Source organism: Poecilia formosa, unplaced genomic scaffold (assembly GCF_000485575.1).
Source record: "Poecilia formosa unplaced genomic scaffold, Poecilia_formosa-5.1.2 Scaffold419, whole genome shotgun sequence".
Classification (NCBI taxonomy): Eukaryota; Metazoa; Chordata; class Actinopteri; order Cyprinodontiformes; family Poeciliidae; genus Poecilia; species Poecilia formosa.
Window position 1 is genome coordinate 509,149 of NW_006800358.1, and position 17,817 is coordinate 526,965.

Consider the following 17,817-nt stretch of genomic DNA (forward strand, 5'->3'; position numbering starts at 1 on the left):
CCGCAAACATTTTGAAAAAGCAGAATTAGAGCATCCAGAAGAACCAACAACAATGCAGCAAGTGGATTCTGGACAGTAAGTTGACAAGAAAACGCTTCTATTTTTTTCCCCGACAGTCATTTTACAGCGCAAACCAGTAAAGCCACCTGACCAAACAGTGCTGGAGCTTAGCTTGGGTTGCTAGGTGTCGGGCTGGGTCGGGCTCGGCTTGGGTTGCTAGGTAACGGCACGGGCTTCTCCGAAACCCAAATGGAAGTAGAAAAAAGTGAGTTTTACATAATACATCCCCTTTAACATTTGATAATAAATATTTTTTACTCAATAAACACAGCCTACAGCATTTTTTCTTACTTTACTAAACATTTACACAGCATTGTATTTAAATATAACCAAAGACTATATTTGGCTCAATAATGTAGTTGCAGTTTCCTAAAGCTGGAACACATAACACACTATTTACAATATTTTTATTTAAAATTTTATTTGTATTAAAGGGGTAATATTATGTATTCTTTAGAAACACAGTCCCATCTTATTGCACAATCAAGTACGGTAACTATGAATGTCTGACGTCGGAGATTCATTGAAACATGCATGAAAGAATCAAGGCAACACTACAGGTATGTTTTTGATGAGGGATTATAACATGGTGTAAAGCTCAAAAAGTAACTTTTACATAATGTCCACCCATTAAAACAACATTATGTGCAAATCAAATCTGTACAGAATGCATAGGCCTACTATTTAATACTAAAAAAAAAACAGTAACTCACAACAGACCACATTAAAATACACCGAACATTTTAAATACTAAAAATGGGAGTAAAATTGTAAAAGAAACAAAAGCGTCTACTTACAATTAAGTTGTCCATCCAAAATCAAGTCCAAATATTACATTATCTGTTTAAAATAGAAAAAAAATAAAGTTTTCAGGATAAAGCCAACCTACCAATAACATTAAAACATGTTTTAAATTTACTCGTGTGTCTCAAATTAACAATCAAAAACATCTAAATTTAACTATCATTTGAGAATGCAACTTTGGGACAACCTACAGTTTTGCAACTTGGGTGAGTTTAATTTTATGGGGAATAAAGGAATATAAAAATAGCCTGAAATTTCTGAGAAAATCTTCTATTACTCATCTGTTGTGTTTAATTGGGTTGATAAATATGTCATAGGTGATTCATTCACAACAACAAAAATCAGCTGAACCCAAGTAATTTCAAAGTTGGTGAAGATTAAAAATTGTTTAATGAGTTTAAGACTGATAAAAACTTCACTATACAAGTCCTCTGATGACAAATATGTTCTATCCTAATATTGAGTAAATTATGCAACGTTGCTTGTTTACCAGATTAAAAATGTCTTCTGACAATAACTTTTAAGCATCTATTAAACATACTTTTCATTAAGTATGTATGTCTGTTATTTTTTAGTAATTGGTCTGATCTAATATTCCAATCCTGTTTTCATAAAGTGTAATCAAAATTAAGGCTAGAAAACATCAGTGATTAATTTATATAATGTGTTTGACTGAGTGAATTTGGTTAATGAAATACATTTTTGACTAATATTCAAATATATCATTACTCGGCAAACAGACATTTAAACACCGCCCCCTACTGCCGAGGAGGTTAACAGACGGTCACAGAAAACTAGTGGAAGAAAAATGAATCCCATTTTTACTCCGTCACTTCACAGCCAACGACATCAGTTTGTCGTCGATTTTGTCAGAAAAAACAAACCTAATAAGGTAGTTACTAAAATTCAAACACGAATTAAGCAGGAATTCAGCTATTCCTTCGTCTTAGCTTCGAAGCTAACCAACGTTTGCTACCAACTCCTCGTTGTAGCGAAGCCAGTGAACGCCGATGTCTAATTTATCCAGTTCTACCTGTTGAGAGCGTTTTCTGTCACTTTATTGTCATGTTGCCTGTTTGTCTTCTTCCACCAGGTAGCTGACCTGGGCTGCGGTGAGTGTCGCCTCCTGAAACGGCTCAAGTTTCAGCGGAACATTGAGCTGCTGGTCGGGGTGGACATCGATGGTGCCAAAATCAAGAAAAAGATGTGAGTGACGAAAAGGGAAGGGAAGGATTTATTTATTTTTTTTATCGCTAGCTTACAACTTTTCCACAGGAGTAATGAAAAAGTACATATTTATTTTTATTTACTAATTATTAACAACAAAGCATGAACAGTCACGGCTAAGGGCGATTTAGAGAAACCAGTTAACCTAAAAAAAAAAAAGTATCCTGACTTACTTTAGCAAGATCCTGCCAAAGTTTCTCGAGATTTTGTCTCAAGGCACTTTATAATAAAATAAATTCAACCCGTTGAAAATTAGAATTTGTTTTCATTCAATTTACCTGGTTAAATAAAATGAAATACAGGCGGATGCCTCTATTTCAGTTGATCCTGTATGTAGTCACGTTAGGTATATTTTACAAATTAACTTATCTGAGAAAACGTGGCTGTTTGCATGCAGTCACTGATTTGCCACATTCATTTCTCATTCATGTAGTGGCAGTTGTTTGGATAAGTGTAATTTATTTTTCAAAACAAACAAAAAAGAATAAGAACTGGTCCTAGTACAGAACCTTGTGGGACACCATAAATAACTGTTACCTCTCGCATAACGGAAATGACTGACTAAGTTGGACTTGAAGCACTTTGAATTGCCTCGTTGCTGAAATATGCTACATAAATAAAATTACCTTATTTTACCTTAAATTAGTTTAAAGCTGTGCATTTGATTTCAGTAACATCTTCCAAGGTCTGTATTAAGACGTAGCACCGAGTTTAGTGAATAAGCTCTGAATTTACATAATTTCCATCTTCAGCTTCTTCAGTTTCTGCGCTGTGAAGTGATTTTTTTTAAATAAACATTTGGAAGTTCTCTATGTAAACCATTACTTTGAAGGTGAACAGAAGATTTATCTTTTGCTTTATACAATTCAATTTATTAATTTGTTGCTTGTTTGTCCCTTCAGGCAAGGATTGGCTCCTCTGTCTACAGACTACCTGCAGCCTACCTACGACCAGCTCCACATAGATCTGTACCAAGGTTCAGTCACACAACGGGACGCTCGGCTCCGAGGGTTCGACTTGGTGACCAACATAGAACTGTAAGTGGCTGTTAGAGCTACAAAGTTATTTCTTAAATAATCATTTTTGCTTTCAAACATGTTATTTTGTTACGTCTGTGTTTTTTGCAGCATAGAACATCTCACTCTTCCTGATTTGGAGCTCTTTTCTTCTGTGGTTTTTGGATACATGAGACCAGCGAGCGTCATTGTCAGCACCCCGAACTCTGAATTCAACAAACTTTTACCTGGACTGACTGGTTTCAGACACAGCGATCACAAGTTTGAGTGGAACCGATCAGAGTTCAGATCCTGGTGCAGTACAGAGATTCAGTTATTCACAAAAAAACAACTATACAGTGAAACATCATGCAAAGTTCAGTTTAAAGTCAAAGTCAGTTTCATGAGTGATGTCTCAAGTAGATTAATCGTGATTAATCGATTTATTCAGTAATCGATTAATCGTTAACTGGAGTATACACGCTCAAAAAAGGCCATTTGCTGAAAACCCCCCAACATATTTAGAGCAGTAATTAGGCCACAATTAACAAAAAATATGTAAATTATAGTATGAAAACACCTGTGAATGTTTGTGAATATGTTTTAGCTTCACTTGGTTCAAACTCACTAGAGGAATGCTATATTTCTGCATTTTAGGCAATAAAATGTTTCTTTTTTATTTATAAAGGGAAACTGAATTATTTGTTTATATTTTAATATATTTCTGATATTGTATAAAAAAAAGGCTCAAGTGGTTAAATGAAAAATTTGTTGAACCATTTTTCTTTATCTGATTAATCATTAGAAAACCAATTAATCGAGAAACATGATGGGTTTTCTTTAAAGCCAGTTATTTCAAAAGAAAGTAATTTAACAAATGCAAATTTGTTTTGTAAATTTAAGTAGAGGAACTGTTTGTATTGTGAATATGAATTAAAATAACTGACTATGTTGTGCATTTTAAAATGACAAAAAAAGACAGCAACTCTGGTCAAAAAGTTGAGAACATGGACTCATTTCAGGCTTTCAAACAACCATTTTGGCTCTTGGATTCTCCCTTCCAATGTCCATTTTGCATCCTGCAGGGCTCTTCAGGTGTGTTTGGATTATGGCTACGAGGCTGAATTCACCGGAGTTGGAGAAGCGCCTCAGGAGCAGCAGGAAAGTGTCGGCTTCTGCTCCCAGATTGGTGTGTTTCAACGTTTGAACGTTTTACCCGACAGAGATGAGGAGGAAGTGTTTTCCTACACTTTGGTGAGTCTATTCCTCCATAAACAACTGGTTCTCACATGCATCACTTAGGGCTGAAACGATTAATCGTGATTAATCGAATATTGAAATAATCGTTGACGAATGTTGTAATTGATTAATCTGGAGAAACATGCAGTGATACAGCTGTCCTTTAGTCTATTTGAACCGGGTGAACTGAAGCTGCCACTTGAGGAGTTTTGGTTAAAATATATTCAAAGAAAAAGGTTTTCTTTATGTTAAACATTAAATTTATTCATTTTTTGTACAGTTTTGGCTTAATTACTGGTCTAAATATGTTGGGTTTTTTCTCAACAAATTGTCTTTTGTTGAGCCTGAAGAGTCAGTTAACGATTATTAAATTAGTTGACAATTGTTTAATTAATTGATTAATCACAATTAATCCAATTAATTGTTTCAGCCATACTCTAAAATACAGAAACCCAAGGACATCCAGATTTTCCAAAAATTAAGTCTTCAAAGACCAAAAATGTACTTAATCCCCCTAAAAAGGCAAATACTAGGGCGATACAAAGTTTGTGTTTGTGCTTCTCGGCTTTGATACTTTAACCCATAGTTTTCTGTTTTAGGTGTACTCTGTAAATTACCCCACTTTGCGTGACAACAACACTTTGCTCAGAGTCCTGGTGAGCGAGGTTCTGTACTGGGCAGAACAAATGAAGAACAGGTGGATGGAGGAAACGACTGGAGGGACGAATGGTGTTTTACCTCACAGTCAGACTGAACAACAGGAACAATCAGGTCGACGAAGACGCTGAATTAAAACTGCATTTCTCTGCTTTAACTTGTATAAAACATCTTTTTCCATTCAGCCTGTACAGAAAGGTTGAATTGTCCAGGTGAAGGGGAGGAGAGTACCGAGTCGCTTTGGACAAAAGACCAAGAAGAGTCCGGGACCTTAAACAGGTTTGTTTCTGTTTGGAAGAGAAGAAATGTTTAAATTCTGACAGTTCTGTTCAGTTTGGGAACAAAACGTTGCATGGATTTCTCTAAAATCAAAAACAAGGCATATGAATAAACATATGCAAATATGTAAAATAACAATTAGATGCATAGGGATGTGTGAATGCGTGTATCCAGTATTGTGTTTGTTTCAGGTTTGCCGTTGTTCCTCTGGCGGCGCTCTGGTCCTTCTGTCCGAAAATCGCTGAACTGAGTGGAAATCTTTCAAATCTGAGACGTCTCCTGGTGGATCAGCCTCAAGTGAAACTGTCCCAGGATGGATCCGCTCTGCTTGTAAAATGTGAAGAACAAGGTACCGCCTCGTTACGACAGAATCTGAGCTGTGTAATTCGTACCGAGACATCTCTGGTCCAAATAACTTTATTAATGCAAACCACATTCCTGGCATGTTTGCTTCTGAGGTTTTTTGTTTTTAAGTCTTATTTTAAGACCCTTTGTAGTTTCTCTCATGTTTACTTTAAAAACATTTTAGTAGGCATGTAGCTAACAATTGTTAGTAATTGATTATTCAATCGATTAAACGTATATAAAAATGGCACAATCTGCAGATTTCTCATTTAACCACTTAAGCCTTTGTTTAAATAATATTCAAAATGATTGAAGACACAAACAAATAATTCAGTTCCTCTCAAAGTAAGAAAATAGACATTTTATTGCCTAAAATGCAACGTGGTATTCCTTTTGTGTACGATTAATCGTTTGTGGATTGATTAATTTTTGCTTTAACCGATTAATAATTGGATATTAAATTATGCTTAACTGGAGCTTTTTTTTTTAAACATAATTTGAATCCGGTGAAGCTAAAACTGCCACTTGAGGAGTTTTGAATTAACATATTTACAAACAAATGTGATTTTTTTTATTTTTATTTTAAGTTCACATTGTGTGTATTTTTTGTACAGTTTTGGCTTAATTATTGGTTTGAATTATTGCTATGTCATTCTGTTATATTTTTGAGTGCATAATGCAGTTGATGACTAATTGATTACTGAATTAGCTGGCAATTATTCCAATAATCGATCAATCACGATTAATCGTTCCAGTACTATATTTTGCTTCCAGATGATGATGGAGGAATGCGATTGCGTTAATTTTTTTTTTACACCTTAAGATATATAATTAATTAATTAAAATGAATGAATGTTAAACCTGTAAAGTTTAACTTTCTGTTTCTGACATTTAATTTTATTTTTCTGATGCTTTGAATTTATAAAAATGTTTGTAATCTGCAGTTTGTCCAGCAGATGTCAGAACTGCCTAAAGTTTTGATGTTCCAGCTCCAAAACATGCAAATGCTTTTCATTTATTTTCTTCTGCTTGTACTCAGATCCTCCTGATTGGATTTTGTTGTTTTTCAGAACCAGAGCAGACTGACAGTGATGAAGAGGAGGATGAAGAAGATGCGTCAGCTGTCCAGTGCTCCCATCAAATTGAACCAGAGGAAGACTGGGAAGCGAATATTTGACTTGGAGAAATCAGTTTTGTTGTCAGGAACAGTTGAGAATGTAAATTAATCTACCCTAAGGTGAATGTTTGAAAAAACAAAAAAAAAGAGAAAAGTTTTTTAGTTTTTTTTAGTCTGAAGGCTCGTAAAGTGAAAATAAACCCGAACAACGAATCGTAATTATTCATGGAAAAACTGAGGCAGCATGGAGGCATTTTGAACTGTTTTATTCAACAGTGCTGGGGAGACATTTTGCCGTTCAGTCATTAGGGAAGCAGTTTGTCCAGAAAAACAGATCCGTAACAGAGAACACTCAACGCGTCAGAACGGCACTTTACAATAGATTAGTTTACAGTTATAATTAGACAACAGCTTCACAGAAGAGAAAAGCACCATGTTTGGAACATGTTAGGTACCGAGATGAACACACCTGCGCCACACAGGTAAACGCGTTTTGTTCCGAACAAAAAGACAAAAAAATCACCTTCAGACGATAAGACATCTGGCAGCCAGAGTTCAAACATTTACTCAAACAATTGCTCATTAAAAAGACACTTTATTTTCAGACAACATTTATTAAAAATGTCACATTGGCAACAAAGATTAGAAAACAAAAACAATAGTATCTCTTTTTTTCAGAAATCTTCAAATCAAAAACAACTAAAAATGATGAATTGCTTCATACAACATTTTATGAGAACAAAATTACATTTTGGATGATGAACAAGTGAACAATTATTCCTTCGAAGTGAAAATGGATGGCACAATAAGAAATGAGGAGGATAAAATGCGCCTGGCTTTGACGGAAACTTCCACAAAGCTGAGAAGATTATAACCATGCATGTCACAAAATGGCCTATTTAAAACACCAAAGGTTTGTGCAGAGATGGCTGTAATGAGTTTAACATTTATTCTACGATTTGCAGTCACTTCTGATGAAAAACAAAGCTTAAAGTTTCTGCAGAGCCCATTTTCTAGACGGTTGAGCTGTTGATACGCCGTCATGAACTTTGAACCCTAACAGGATATGAACAGTCTTCATACAATAAGAGGAATTCAACACAGATTCATTCATTAGTGCAGTTTTCTACCATAGGTTTTCCTTCCACTCAACTTTCCCTGCGTATTCTTGGATACAGCCAGGTTGATTTAATAATTACATTTTTATGGCTAACCCTGCTTGCTGAGGGTCTCAGTTCCTGGCTGCTGGAAAACGGTCATGTCGGCTTTTTTCACAATGATTGTGAGAACGATTTATTTAAATATCAACATGTGTGAGAAGTACGGAAGACAAATGGGGCCACTAGAAAAAAAACAAACCAAATTAGACTTTTCCCCCAAAATTTAGACTCTTCCCCCTAAAAGTTCTGAATTTAATCTCAAAATTCAGACTTCAACTTCAGAATTGACTCTTTTTCTAAGAATTCTGACTTAGATCTCAGAATTCTGATTTATTTTCCTCAGAATTTTGATTTGAATCTCAGAATTTTGACTTTTTCTCTAAAAAGTCAAAATTCTGAGTTTAAAGTCAGAATTTTATTTTATTTTTTTCACTGGCCTTGATTCTCTTCCACATTAGTGAATCTTAAATGAGATTACTTAAATGTAAATTGCTGCTGTTTGCTCATAAATGCATCTGACCGTTGAGCGTTTTCTTCTTGGCAGTGGATCACTTTACTAGATTTTTGCCGTTTCATTTGATTTTTTCACTTTCATTCGTTTTTCCTTTTTTTTTTGTAATTTCCCTGACCTGCAGGTCATTGTGGATCGATGCAGCACAGCTTTTAAGCAAAAATGCACATTAATTCAAGCTATTAATCCTCACATTTTTACCTACAGTTTCATTTAATTATGCAAAGTGGGAACATTTTTATTAATAAGTTGCTAAATTTAAAATAAATTTGGTTGTTCAATTTCTGGATGGATTAGGAGGAAAAAATAATGGCTAAAAATCTAGTTAAAAAATGCAGTTTTGGTAAACAAATCAAGTTTTGCTCTTTTGTGTTTGACAGTCTCAACACTGAATTACATAAAATCCCTTCATTCATTCAACACAGGAGTCTCACACATTGTCACCCACTCATTGTCTGCATTCACACATAAAATAGCTTACTTCTTATGTTTCTGTAGTAAAATATTTTCACCTTGAAAACACAGTTATCAGTGCAGCTCTTCTGCTGCTTGCAGGCAAATCTTCCAGATAAAGTCCTATCATCCAAAGCAAGCAGACTAAAGGAATGTATCGAAAACACGTTTCACTTTAAAGGTGCTCAAAGAGAAATTAATCTCCTCTCATTGACGTAATAAAAAAATGCATAAACATGTAGATCTGCTAACACCCAAACTGAGTGAAAACATTCAACTGAAATATGATATATCAGTTTCCTGGAGTGATTTGATAAGCAACTATTTAAGTTCTCCATTTATCTGAGATGATATCTTACCACTTTTCTCCTGAATGTATCTGGGGAATTACAGTGGCTTAAATGAACACAAGGGGGCGCTATGGTTATGACAGAAATCAGTGATTAGGCATGACACAGTGCTGATAACAAGGGGTGTTGTGTTTGCTGTGGGAACTGAGAAACAAACCCAAACCATTTGTTTAAAGTGTGATCAGGGTCATCCCATCATCTAGCGCTTGATCACCACCTGTTCGTACGCTCCGGCGCCAACCCTGACGACGGAAGAAAGATTAAATTAAACCATCACAATTTATTTATTTTTTGCTAGCAATGTCTAAAAGTAGCCTTGTTACGCTTAGAATATATCGCGTGACCAAAAAATATTAGAAAACCGACTAATAAAATGTATTTAAAACTCTTCAAAGGCCAAGATCCACTGAAGGAAGCAACACAAAACCTCTGAAGGGGACACTGAGCACAACTTCGTTCTTCAGGAAACGTAAACAAAAATGGAGCGGCGTCAGATTTTAGCGGTTATAGGATTTCTCTTTTGTCGTTTGTAAAAGACTACAAGTCATTCTTCCCGCGAGCGATAGACTTGAGTGATTTTGTTTGCTGAATTTACCCATAATGCCCAGCATAATAGTCTATGTCCTCCTTTTGGACCGGTCTCCGGTTCATTCATACCAGCCCTATTTAATCCGGTTTAATCAAACTATTTCTTTTGTCTAGAAAGTCCAGTTTGTTTGGGAGGTGTGAATGTGTAAACGGACCAAAAAAGCAAGAAGCGGACTACAGAGCAGGGCATTCTGGGTAAAAACAACCAAAGCAAACATGATAGTCTCTAGCTAGCAAGAAATGGCTTGTAGTCTTTTACCAACGGCAAATAAAAACCCTTCTGACATTACTTTAGTTTTGTTTAAAGTTGTGCTCAGTGTCTTCTTCAAAGGTCCTCATGTTGTCTCCTTCAGTAGTTCTTGGTGCAGCGCCCCCAGAGGTGAGAAGGGGAACAGGTTTTTCAATTAATTTGGTTGCTTTGACTGAGTGCAGCTGAAAATGCAACAAATGTTACAATTTTGGTCTCGAATCAAACTGAGTCTACCAGACTATCGGGTGTGAAAACATCCTCACGTCGGACTTCGAACCGCACCAGAGTTCTCTTCAACCAAATCGAGACCAGAACCAGAATCAGAGTTCACTTTTCTTGGTTCATTTATGCATTCCCCAAACCAACCGGATTTTCAAAGCAAACAAACTAGAGATCAATTAAAGCAGACTAAACTGTGAATAAAACCTGAGTTATCATGTTTTGTGTCAATGGCACTAACATGAGGTTTACTAAGTTATAATTACCCGCCCAAGGACACAAGTCTACTTTAGATTATTAGCAATTCATATACAGTAATGCAAATCTGAGTCTCCAGAGCTCACCTGGTGGGCAGATGATGGCTTCCCAGGGCTGTGCTTCCTCCCGGCCCAACAAACAGACGCAAGCCTTCCTCTGAAGCAGACACAGTTGTGGTACCAGTCATTGCAGGAGGCGCACACTGCCTCCTGTATAATTCTAGTCATGAGGAGCAGCCAGTTGCTAGGCAATCTAAAAATAATCATGTATTGACAGCGGCTCTCTTTTCTTAGCTTTGAGCTGAATGAGACCTTGGAAAGAAACACAATGCTGTCCTAAAAGCTCACACAAACTGACTCACAGCGTAACAGAAGACTACCGGCTAATTCATTGTTATGCAAACTAGCCGTGCATCTCTTGAAATTATCGTTATTCATTCTTATAGCAACATGTGGCTGAAAGATTTGTGTTGATTAGATTAGGCCAGTTTTCTCACCTTCAGCACTGGAGTCCAGTAAGCTCGGTGTGAAATCTTGACTTTGTAAAATCTTTTCCACAACATCATCAGCGTCCACCCGAGTGTCGTCCATTCTCTTCAGCTGAGACTCCATGGAGTCCTGTTTTATTGGATGTCTAAACAGAAAGAGGACAGAAGTAAATACGTTTATTTTGACACAAACTGGCCATTATTTCATTCTATCAAGTAATGATAAAAACAAGCAACGATTTACTATTGATAATAGTTTATTAGATTCAAATTAGTTCTAATCGATTAACTAAACGCGTCCATAGAGCTTCTTTTAGTGTTGTAGTTGAGCCGCCGTCCAGCAGAGGGCGCCGCTGGTCATCCTTAAGCCATCGATTTAGAATTAAAGATGGCGGCGGAGCCGATATGAACGGCCCAAACAGAGTCCGGTGTGGGATGATAAATGAACTTTATGCGGTTCTGCTTTGAAATATAAACACTCGACCAACTCCTGAAGTTTCACCTTAATGGCGACGTGAAAAACTTCTCATTCAGGAAATTACCGATCGGCTACTGTGAGTGAAGATGACGCGGCAGAAAGGCGGAGGGCGAAACGCAGAAAAATGTAACCTGGTGGAAAAAACATGACGCCACAGTTTATTTTTAAGGCATAATTCACTTTATGGAGCGAAGTTTAAATATTCCTCCAAGAGCAACTACAGATATTTCTGTTTGAATATCTGTAAGTTGGGAATTAAGTGTTTCATCTTTAATTTTTCTACTCGACAACCTTCCTGTTTCGTTATATTTTATGTCTGGACTTAATGAGGTGATTACCACCATTTTCTTTTTATTCAGTCACTATTTAACGCAGCTGACACAAAATAATGTTAAAATGTCATGTTTTCTCATATTATGAAAAATGTAGCCCTCAAGAGAAAACTCAGGTTTTTAAGAAAATGTTTGCTTATCAGTTAATGATAAGCAAACATTAATTTGAGTTTATAAGATCAGTCAACTTTATATTAACTAACTGATCAATAACTGAACTCAGGCTTTAAAAATGTTACCAGAAAAAGATCTGGTTGTACAGACAGATGGGCAAATTGGTACATTAAATCTTTCCATGTGTTGGACACACTTTATTTAAAAAGTAGGTTGGAGCATCTCTGTTCCATGATTTCAGACATCATTTTATTTATTTTATTCATTTAGTTTAATAAATGTCATGTTGACATAAGATCTGAATGAAAAGGAATAGTTGTAAGAAAAAGTTTCTCTTTTCTCAAAATTCAGTTTGCTACATCATAAGTAGCTAATTAATAATCCATGTAAATGGATGTTTAGACACCAACAGGCAATGTGTTTAAACAAAAATATATACGTTTATGACCCTACTGAATCAATACTTCATTATACTTTGATAGAATATTGTATTTTATAAAAAGTACAAATTAATCCACTCTGGTTTCTTTAGACATATTTGTTACATAAACAGAAATAATAAAACTCTATAGTCAATCTGTCTAATAAATATGAATATTTTTCAGCCCTTATTTTGAACCTGAAATTAATCTGCATGCTTCAGGTGTCTGCAGCCTGTATCTAAGCATTTCTGAAACGCCTGAATGCACAAACAGCAGAGCGCTCAGTTGTTGCAATGTGCTGAAACCGCACTGTAAAAAAAAATAAATAAATTTAACCTCCACAGGCTGTGAATGTTGAATTAAAAGTGTGTAGTCAACTGGTGAAACCTTGCCCTACAAGCACTACAATGTGCAGTAACTGGTTTCCAGCTGATAAACTGGGACATGCAGTGCTGACAGCAGGCTGTGGTGTTAACCACCTCACAATAAACAGAAGTCAGGCTGACTTGAAACAAACTTTTGAGGAAGATGGCACAAACAATCAGCTTCTTTGGTCATATTTCTGCAAGATGGTTTTAAAATTAATTTGAAGTATAAAAACAAAAGAACACACTGAGATCAGATGTGGTAACTTCACAAGTATCTCTGTTTCAGGTTAAATTTCTTAGATTTTCGCCTGGAACCAAAGTTTGAAGTGACACGTGGCTTTACAAGCCGACTGAAACCAGACTGTGGCGTGTGTGACGCAGCACTTCCTGTCACGGTTTCATGTTGTATTGTCACTGAGGATTCACAGCAACCAGTGATTCAAGCTGTGTGTATATTTATAAGATATATATTTATGAAATAAGAGTGTAATCAATGGTGCTGTTTCCATTTGTCTTAAGGCAGAGACAAATTACAACACAGATAAATAAAAGTGAGTGGTTGTGGTAAAAGTCTGGCAGTTAAAGTTTAAGTGCATGTTGTAGTTGAACTAGGGCTGAAACGATTAATTGTGATTAATCGATAATTGAAATCAATTAATTTAGAAATCAATTAACTAAAGTAATTTTCTGAAGAAAAAAACAGAGCAGTAATTATTCCAAAACTGTACAAAAATATATTTACATTTAAGATAAAAACACCTTTTTCTGTAAAGGTGCTTTAGCCAAAACCTGTCAAGTGGCCTCATGGTTTTAGCTTCTAATTTACTAAAAGGGATGCAATATTACTGCATATTAGGCAATACAGTGTTTATTTTCTTATTTAAACAAGAAATGTAACTATTTGGATATTTTAATGTATTTTTTTTATTTTGTATAAAAACTCTTAAGTGGTTAAATGAAAAATCTGATAGTAGAAACTGACCTGTTCAGTCGCTCGCAGGATGAGGAACTGCGCACCGGTGTGCCCGGTGGGTTTCCCGTGGTTGCCGTGGGAACCGGATGCTCCGGCAGAGCCGGACAGGGTTTGGACTCTCGCTCTTCGCTCGGCTCCGGGATGCTTCCGATTCCCGTCGACGCGCTGCCCACGGAGTGGTTTCTCCGGTGGCCGAAGTCGGACATGCTGGACGAGCGGGAGTGACCTGTGCTGTAGCCTGAGGACGAACGCACAGCCTAAAGGGTTACCGTGGAAACGTTGGGATTTTCATCCCTTTGTTTATGAATACTAAGCAAATTCAATAAACAACAACAACAAAAAAATGGCGGCCACTATTAAAACTGTTATGCAAAATTCACATTTTGCATGTTTTTATACTTCCATTTGGGTCTCTACTGCTTCTAAAAAATAGCCAAAGCAAAAAAACAAAAAACAAAAAAAACAACCATACAGTGCCAAAACATTTATTTTGGCAATAAATGAATACATCTAGTATCTGAGCTACATTTAATTTCCCTTTGGGATAAATATAGTATTCATGAATTTGAATGTTTATTGGTGTCTGGAAAAAGAACAGAAGTCATTAACAATTTCTCCTAAGAGAGGCGTCTTGTCCACTGTTCTGTGTTTGTATAGAGGAAATCGAATTAATGGAAAAGGAAGGAAAATGTGTAGGTTTGATAACCCTGTTGTTGCACAACTTGGACTCACTTTACAAGTGCACCATAAATGTTTCCATCATGGTCTTATGTTAAAAGCAGGGTGCATATGGAGTCTTAAGGAATTGGATAAGGAGGTTTTCACCAAGAGAGAACAAATGGGCAGATTTCTTAAAGAGCTGAGCTGTGTAGATTGATTATCTCTATTATGTATTATGTAACGTCACAAATCAGCATGCACAACCCGTTACCTAGCAACCCCAGCGAAGTCCAGCTGGTTACCTAGCAACCTCTGCTGAGTTCCAGCGTATCTGGTTGAAATGAACTATTTCTAAACTCTGTTTGTCTTGTAAAGTGCCTTGAGATATTTGTTGAAAATTGGTGCTGTATAAATAAGCTGAGATTTATTGTTATTGGTTTTATTTAAAAATGCATTTTTAGAGAAAATACACTTTCTAGTTCTCTGTAGGAATTACTAAACTTTTTCCAATTCTAAATTTCTGACTTGGCTCAAAGTGTGAGGTGGCATAAAGTAGCAAATTTTCCTCCTATCAATGATCAGTTATTTTGCACTTTTGCAACCAAAGCTTCATGTCTGCAGGAAGCTCTTCAAAAGCAAAAAACATCTGAGGGCATCAGACATGAGACAGACAACTTCCTGCAAACTAATCTGAGGTTTGAATAAATCTTATAACGCGTTGCATGAGGCAGGAAAAAAAAACACGTTTCCACCCTTCATGAGCGAGGCACTGCAGTCGATCTCTGCGCTTATCCACTTCCTCTAATCGTTTATTAGTGTCATTTGATCTGCCGGCGCTGGAAACCGGAGCCTCCAGGTTTGAACAGCAGTCGCGGCTCATCCCCGGAAATTGATTTCACTGCGTCTATCTCCTCGTCGAACCAAAGGTTACTTTTAGTTTTACCTGAGTTACTGGACAAGAGGAGCTAAAAAAAGAAACTATTAAATGGTTTTTAGAGTGTGTGATTATCTACCTGAGAGTTTGGACTGCTGGCTGGCGTAGCTGGAGGTCCGAGAGTGGCCGCAGCCTCCCAGATCGTCTGACATGACGGGACACTTTCCGTCTCGGCTTTCACCTGGACAAGGAAGGACAAAGTGGATAATTTCATTTCAACCCCTCTGAGTGTTCGCTGCAGGAGTTTAGAAGCTATTAAATCGCTTCTGAGCCACAAAATGGTGGAGAAATATTGGACAGAAACAGCAAATGTGCAACACTGTTATAACAACCAGCATAAATATTCTTATAAAATGTATTTTCCTTAGTTACCTAAAACTCCTTTTACCCTGAAATATTAATATGATGCGACACAGAGGCCCATTTTTTTTAAGTTATTGGCCACTCGGCTGGAGGATGATCCATGTTTATATTGCCATCATCAGCAGCATTTCCATTAGAAATGTCTGCAAAACTTTGTCGATATTCCACTAATGTCGTAAAAAATAAAATTTTGCTGTTCTGATGTTTCCATTAAATAAGAAACGTAATTAAACTGAATGTTTGTTCTCGCCATGTAATTAAAAATCATGCCGCACCATCTTCTTCCCACTACTTCCTGTTGCTGTCTTTGTCGTTTCCAGCAGTAGTAACATCCGGTTGTCGGTTACATGACTTGTGTGACGCAAAAAAACTACTTCCACATCAGTTTTGTGAAATAAACTAATTTGATGCAGTCGAAAAACCACCTCATCCAAAACTTTTTACTTTTTTCATAATTGCCATCTTTCCATTAAGCAAATTTATTTTCGTAACTACAATTGATGGAAATGCAGCTTCAGTAAGCATGTTTGTCAGGAGTAAGCAAAGAGAATCCATTTTATTGTCATAATGTCATCTTAGTGTTCGTGTTATAAAATACCAGAAGCACCAGATAAAATCCCTGAGAATGTAAGTAAAGAGAAGATAAAAAGTTGTCCTTTAGGCTAATTAAAATAATTTCAGTTTGTCTGAATAACCTTTTATTTCCAGACAAAATCTAAATAAAATCTCATCTATAATGACTACAAGTTTGACAGAAAATAAAAGTAACTGCAAAGGAGAGAGGAGCTGGAAAAACCACAAAGTTGCTTTGAAACACAAATTTAAGTGTTTTCTGTTCACGATTCATTTTTTACTGATTAAAGAAAAATGCATTCCTTTGTAATTTAATATTTTAGAAGACAAAATTAACATTTTACAAAATTTAATCAACTGGAATTAGTCTAATTAAGCATATCACAATAAGCAATGAATCAATTAATTGGATTAAATTAAATGGAGCGCAATAAACTCCACTTGCATGTTTGTAATTTGCATAATAATAAAGTGATGCTTCCCTTTGATATTTCTGAAAAGTTTCCATTTTGAAGAACGCTGGAAACACTGGACAAAGTATAAAGTGGTTAGTTTGCACTTTTTTGTTACACAAATCCTAACTGGCAGTTTTGCCAGTTAAGCAAAACTGCCAAACTGACTTACTTGCTGGCAAAACATTATTATTTATGTTTTGAAGTGCAGTTGTTTTGCTGTGACTTCATAACCCATTTTATTTATTGTTTATTTTGGATAATTAAAACGTCTTCCTGTTGCAGTGCTAAATGTTCTTTGGGAAATTAAAGTTTATTGATCTTTGGGAGGATGTACTTGCATTATTATGGCAATATCATTTATCACAATAATTTCTGGGACAATTTATCGTCCAAGAAAAATGCGACTGTGAAATCTAAGAATAATACCAAAAATGACTGAAATTAAATCAGACTGTGATGCTGAATTAACCTTAATGGGATGTTGGTTCCACCTAGATAAAAAAAACAACATAATATGACAGTTTGTAACAAAAATTGACATTTTACAGTCTTACAGTCTTGGGGTCACCAAGTTTCCATGGTAACATGTAGTTTTCTAAATGATGCTGGGGTTTAACTGGAACCCCATGTTTTGGTCAGATTGGTGTAATAATGAAACAATAATAAAACAAAGGATGTAAAGAACCACATTTTACACAAGCCGACGCAGTTTCCCCCTGAACAGGCATGAACACCGTCCTATTTTTAAACATGTGAAAGCCCACAGGTCAGAACAGATTGTAGTTAATCTAAAAGAGGTTGTTTGAATTATACATGAAAGCGCTCTTCTATTCAACACTGCAGTGTGTTCACCCATGAAGACACGCAGAAGGGGAAGAGATTCTGATGTAAAAGGAGCAAAGCTACAGAAACACCCAAATAAAACCATTTTTATGCCTTATGAATGTTTATAAAGCTTTAACATTTTATAGTGGGAGAAAGTGAGGATTATATCTGCAAGAGTGAACAAAGTCGGGTTTCTCTTGCTTTAAAATTTGCTTAAAAGCAAAATGAAGATGAAACAACTCTAGAAATGTTTAGTTTACCCGAAAACAGCTAGATTTGTCCATCATCACTTTAGGAAAATGTAATCTACAGGAACAGAGC

At 36.1% G+C, this 17,817-nt stretch overlaps 2 protein-coding genes across 5 annotated transcripts in view; one reads left to right on the top strand and one right to left on the bottom strand.

The window, feature by feature from the left end:
- The window catches only part of henmt1 (HEN methyltransferase 1), a 19,081-nt gene continuing 1,264 nt past the window's right edge, over positions 1 to 17,817 (top strand). Inside the window, exons 1-9 of one of the 3 annotated variants that reach the window (XM_007576890.2) lie at positions 1 to 75; positions 1,958 to 2,070; positions 2,994 to 3,128; positions 3,219 to 3,401; positions 4,172 to 4,340; positions 4,925 to 5,096; positions 5,168 to 5,261; positions 5,453 to 5,610; positions 6,677 to 8,272. In XM_007576890.2, coding sequence (XP_007576952.1) covers positions 2,069 to 2,070; positions 2,994 to 3,128; positions 3,219 to 3,401; positions 4,172 to 4,340; positions 4,925 to 5,096; positions 5,168 to 5,261; positions 5,453 to 5,610; positions 6,677 to 6,783 — 1,020 coding nt within the window. In that variant the 5' untranslated portion in view covers positions 1 to 75; positions 1,958 to 2,068 and the 3' untranslated portion in view covers positions 6,784 to 8,272. Of the gene's footprint in view, positions 76 to 1,616; positions 1,757 to 1,957; positions 2,071 to 2,993; positions 3,129 to 3,218; positions 3,402 to 4,171; positions 4,341 to 4,924; positions 5,097 to 5,167; positions 5,262 to 5,452; positions 5,611 to 6,676; positions 8,273 to 17,817 lie in introns of those variants that run through there. The other 2 variants (XR_001659396.1, XM_007576888.2) reach the window with 2 other exon arrangements.
- The window catches only part of fam102bb (family with sequence similarity 102 member Bb), a 22,465-nt gene continuing 12,046 nt past the window's right edge, over positions 7,399 to 17,817 (bottom strand). For both annotated transcript variants that reach the window (XM_016663413.1, XM_007576887.2), the window contains exons 8-12: positions 15,360 to 15,461; positions 13,696 to 13,924; positions 11,009 to 11,145; positions 10,599 to 10,668; positions 7,399 to 9,439 (exon numbers count right to left, since the gene is read on the bottom strand). In XM_016663413.1, coding sequence (XP_016518899.1) covers positions 9,397 to 9,439; positions 10,599 to 10,668; positions 11,009 to 11,145; positions 13,696 to 13,924; positions 15,360 to 15,461 — 581 coding nt within the window. In that variant the 3' untranslated portion in view covers positions 7,399 to 9,396. The remainder of the gene's footprint in view (positions 9,440 to 10,598; positions 10,669 to 11,008; positions 11,146 to 13,695; positions 13,925 to 15,359; positions 15,462 to 17,817) is intronic.